This window comes from Salmo salar, chromosome 16, assembly GCF_965601325.2.
Source record: "Salmo salar chromosome 16, fSalSal1, whole genome shotgun sequence".
NCBI lineage: Eukaryota > Metazoa > Chordata > Actinopteri > Salmoniformes > Salmonidae > Salmo > Salmo salar.
The window spans coordinates 18,967,272-18,971,837 of record NC_138306.1 but is presented as its reverse complement, the minus strand read 5'-3'; the positions used below and the strand labels follow the sequence as shown (position 1 = coordinate 18,971,837).

The following is a 4,566-nucleotide window of genomic DNA, read 5'->3' as shown; positions in this document are numbered from 1 at the left end:
TAGTTTTTGGTCTGATATTTATTTTACAACTTGTCAGCAATAATTTAGAACACCATATGTGTAAAGCATTAACGAAATGTGCAACAGTTGCTCGGTTAAATATTTTTGGACATTGACATCAGACATATATTCCATAGTATATTCACAAAATTATTTACACACACGTGCCACTTTTGATGACAGTTTAAACTCTCCAACCCTGTTCCTGGAGAGCCATCATCCCGTAGGTTTTTGCTCCAACCCTAATCTAGTGCACCTGATTCTAATAATGAGCGGGTTGATAGGCTGAATCAGGTCAATTAAAACTGGGGTTGGAGCAAAAACCTACAGGAGAGTAGCTCTCCAGGAATAGGGTTGGAGAGCCCTGGTTTAAAACATAGCGGATTTGAGGCAAGAGCTGATGAACATAAGCTAAAAATAAGCAATACTGGGTATGCAAATTAAATGTAGTTACTCACACAAGGAACTCAAAACACACAATAAACACCACATTTGCAGGAATGAATCTCTTCGGGAAAAAAACAAGGATTGTACATTTTAAAAGGGCATTTATCAGAACTATCGGTCACCGACCAAAGTTACCTCTCCATCTACATACACCTATCCTGTATGTGTTTGTGTTAGAATGTGATACTACAGCTACTTCTACATCCTACATTCTGAGGCTGAGTATCAGATGTATAATGTAGCTTTATAAGTACAATAAGACTTATTACCCAAAAATGAGCTATGATTAGTGGCTTATAAGGTCTGCACAAAATCACTAAAAAGCTTCAATATCTGTTAGTAGCCTAGTATCTGGTTCTTCAAACACATTCACACTCTGTACAGTCTGGAGTAAAATGTCTGCCCTCTAGTTTAGAGATTTTCTAAAAATAGATACAGTGATAGACTAGAATAGTTGGAAAGTGAGTGTTGGGAGGGAACAGGGGGGATTTTTCCAAAGGCAGAAACAAGTGCACTTTATCTCTCAAATAGTAAAGAACTAGGCGTTAATCCTATACATACAAACTTCCAGAGCTAAGAAATACACAGGTAGTTACATTCAATATCAAAGTTGTATAAGGTGCTATCATACCTAGTATAATTTTGCTGGAGGTAGCCGACAGGTCGCGCGGTGTCTCATTATGTGTGCAAGAGATGCCAACCAATCAGGGACATAATTGTCAATTGTCATCAAACAACATCTTCCAATGAAGTGCTTCTTTTCAATATGCCAAATATCAGCAGTCGCGGGTCAGAAAAACTTATTTGAGGTGATTGAAAATTCCAGAAGACTAAATAGACAAATCAAAATGTGTTGGCATGGATAGGGAGTTACATAATACGTAGTCATTTATCCAGTTAGTTAGTAATTTGTGTGTGTATGGGGGGGGGGGGGGGGGTCAATTTAGTGCATATGTACAAGGAAATGGATCAAAACACATCTATCACCATTAGTCATACTGTAGTCAGAGTCAGCAATGTTGATTCTAACCTTGGTGGAGGTCATTTGCAACTCCATACATCCAGTGTGACTAGTATCTGATTGGGGATCTGAGGACAATACTGCGCATAGAAGCAGATTGTTTATCTTGATGTTTTGGCACTGATATTGCCAGTTTTAAAAGTTGTGTCAATGGAAAAACTAACTCCAGCTCAATATACCCTAGGACTGTAGTAATAACAGACGTGTGCATGTTGTTAGTGTCAATCATTGTCGATTATCATTCAGATTACTCTTGCATTAAGTGCAAAAGGCACAGACTGTCACAACTTCCCCCTGCCTGGCCAAAATACAGGAGAAATTCAACTGTGAATCTTGTCTCGAAACGCCTACTATCAATTAAAATAATTGAAAATACGAAAATAAGGTAAAAACAGACAGCTATCAGAAAATCCTAAACAAAATAATATGCAGAATGTAGATCCAATTAGGATATAGGCTACACAGGTAAATTAGACCGTTTTTACAAGAAATAAAATCTAACGTTATCTTCATTATGTACAGTCATTTTCATTGTCTGGGGAGTCGTTCCCTAATACCATCATCATCATCATCATCATCATCATCATCATAATCATCATCATCATCATTCTCAGGGTTGTCCTCCCTTTCCTCAGGTGAGCCCGGCTCCACGTTTGACATGTCACTGTCGTCAGAGAGAGAGTGCTTGGAGTTGGAACCGAATCCAGAGCTCTTCACTGTCGACATGCCGGAGAAGGCACCTGCGGCAGCAGCAGCCGCTGCAGTTGCCGAAGCGTGTGAGTTAAGGCCGGGGTATAACCATGGAAACGGGGATGAGAGAGCTGCTGCTGCTGCCGCAGCAGGGTACACAAACTTCTCTAGGTTACTTTTGTCGAATAGCGGCATGTAGGTCGCTGCTGCAGAGGGATTGATGAAGTAAAAAGGCATGCAAAATGGAGTCTGCTGTCCCACGCCAGTTATTCCCATCAAAGAGTTCATAAAGGCCAGATCAGGTCTGGTGGTCGTGTCTGCGCCCGTCGTACTGTTTCCGGCCCAGCTCATCTTCGTTTTTTTTGCTGCACGGTCATCCCCGAACTCCTGCTTTATCTTTACTGCTTTGCTACGGTCACATCCTTTATTCCCATCGGTCTTTTCCGCCTCACCCCCATATCCACTGTCTGTGTCTGTGTCATTCTCGTTAAGCTCCCCGTGGCTCCTCTGTATGACCGATACGCGGTCATGTCCGGCTTGGCTTTCAACTTTCTGGCCATCGCGCTCCAGCACGTCTCCGGCAGGTTGCTGGGAATGGAGCAGTGGCGCACTGGGCTGAAATTGCGCAGATACTTTGTGCAAGTGGTTGATGAGTTGCGCGCACCGCTGCTCGCGCGTATTCCAGTTCTCGAACTTGTTGAGGTACTGCAGGACCTCTTTGGCACATGCTTGGAACCCGGAGTGGAACGCATCCAAATCGGCGTGAATGGACGTCTTCATCGATCGATCCCCTGAAAGAGTTAGAAACGACACAATTTACAGTACATGATGTAATCGTAATCAACTGTGAGAACACAACCAATAGGCCTATCGAATTTGAGTTAGGCTACAATCACTTTTACGCATAGCCTATCCAAGCCCAACTCTAAACCCAAAGTAGTCTATGTAGAAAAACCTAAAAGTCAAAAATTGAAGTCATTGGAGGTTATGTAACAATTTACCATTCTGCAAAGCAATAATCTTCTGGTGTTGTTGCTCAGTGACTGCAGTCAAAGCGTTTAAATGCTTCAAAGTTAACTCGAGAACAACCGCTTTCTCCAAATGCCCGAGCGTCTGAATGGGAAAAACATGATATCCAATTACTCAACAATCATTGAACAAAACAGTCAAATAAAAACACACATTATTAGGCTATACATCATCCTTCATAATTGCAAAAGCTTACCGTCAATTTGAGATGTTCGGGTAACAAATCCTTCAGCTGTCCGATACATTCATTGATTCTGTCCCTCCTCTTCTTCTCTATCAATCGGTGTGGTAACTTGTACGCGTCCTAGGAACAATAAGATAGATATATTCGATTAGGACCACAGAAACGAATGACAGTGTTAGATTCATTCTACATCAAGTGCCACATAGTCAAGACAGTTGTGTTATCCTACAATGACTTGTTAGCTATCAGACATTGTATTGAGATACAAACAAGACCAAATTAGCGCATACCTTGCCATCTTCGCGCTTCAGTCCTCTTTTCGATTTACACATGTAGAGTGAGGAGTATTCCAACCTGAAATAAATAAAGAGGGCAGGATAGTCACATAGTTATAAAGGTACCAAGGCTGATCATCTAATAGTTTATGGACAGAGCCCATACTGTCCTAAAAATGAAATAATTACCCAAAAATGTTTTCATGATCAGTAAATTGTCTGTCTTGCAGACGCGGTATTCTTTCATCCATAACTTGTCGGTATGCTATTCCACTTTGTCTTTACAATGTTTGTTATTCCAAAACCAGCAGACAGAGAAGGTTTGGGAAGATGTTGCACCGCGACTGTTCTCGATAGCGCTGCGCTTTAGAATGCTGTCTATTTTCCTCAACTGCCACTTCGCGAGCAGTTTGTGCGAGAGTGCACAGCGCACGCGCGCCTCGAGTCGGAACAGCTCCAACTCACGTGTAAACTGCACCAGCACAACGTCCGGTAATTAAGACCTTTGCAAGACCCGGTCTAGTAGGCTACGTCACAGTCCGTTTCTATGGCAATGCAAACTAAGACATATCTATTCATGTATGGTATTCTATTGGAGTTCAAATTCATAGTCAAACGACTGAAATAATTGTTTATTATATCATGTCCGTTCTGCCGGTGCACATCCTCATCCAATTGAGCTCCGCTTTGACCATGTACGTGAATGCGACGCGCACACTGGACTGTTTTCGCGTGCGTGCGTGCGTGTGTGTAAGGAGAGTGTGCATAAGGCGCTCACGCACACATCCCGGGGGCGAGGTATGCTGCTCATCCCTTCTCGCGCTGAGTCTCTCAGCTCGCCAGCCGCCCTGAGGTGCGTTTTCAGTAACCATGGCACTGTCTGAGTAGGCTACACGAAAACGTGCGCAGCACTTCCTTAA

General features: G+C 42.6%; 1 protein-coding gene across 1 annotated transcript; it reads right to left on the bottom strand.

The window, feature by feature from the left end:
• Positions 1–4,153, bottom strand: bhlhe41 (basic helix-loop-helix family, member e41). The gene is made up of 5 exons (XM_014148255.3): positions 3,836–4,153; positions 3,662–3,725; positions 3,384–3,491; positions 3,160–3,271; positions 1–2,949 (listed from the first exon to the last, which is right to left on the bottom strand). Exons 1-5 carry the CDS (start codon positions 3,895–3,897, stop codon positions 1,997–1,999), a joined length of 1,299 nt encoding a protein of 432 aa, XP_014003730.3. The 5' UTR covers positions 3,898–4,153; the 3' UTR covers positions 1–1,996.
• Positions 4,154–4,566: the final 413 nt, after the last annotated feature.

Coding starts and splice junctions, on each gene's coding strand:
- bhlhe41 (XM_014148255.3), bottom strand. CDS start 3,897: ATGGATGAAAGAATACCGCGTCTGCAAGACAGACAATTTACTGATCAT. Junction 3,726..3,835: donor GATCATGAAAACATTTTTGG/GTAATTATTTCA, acceptor TATTTATTTCAG/GTTGGAATACTCCTCACTCT. Junction 3,492..3,661: donor TGAAGCGCGAAGATGGCAAG/GTATGCGCTAAT, acceptor TATTGTTCCTAG/GACGCGTACAAGTTACCACA.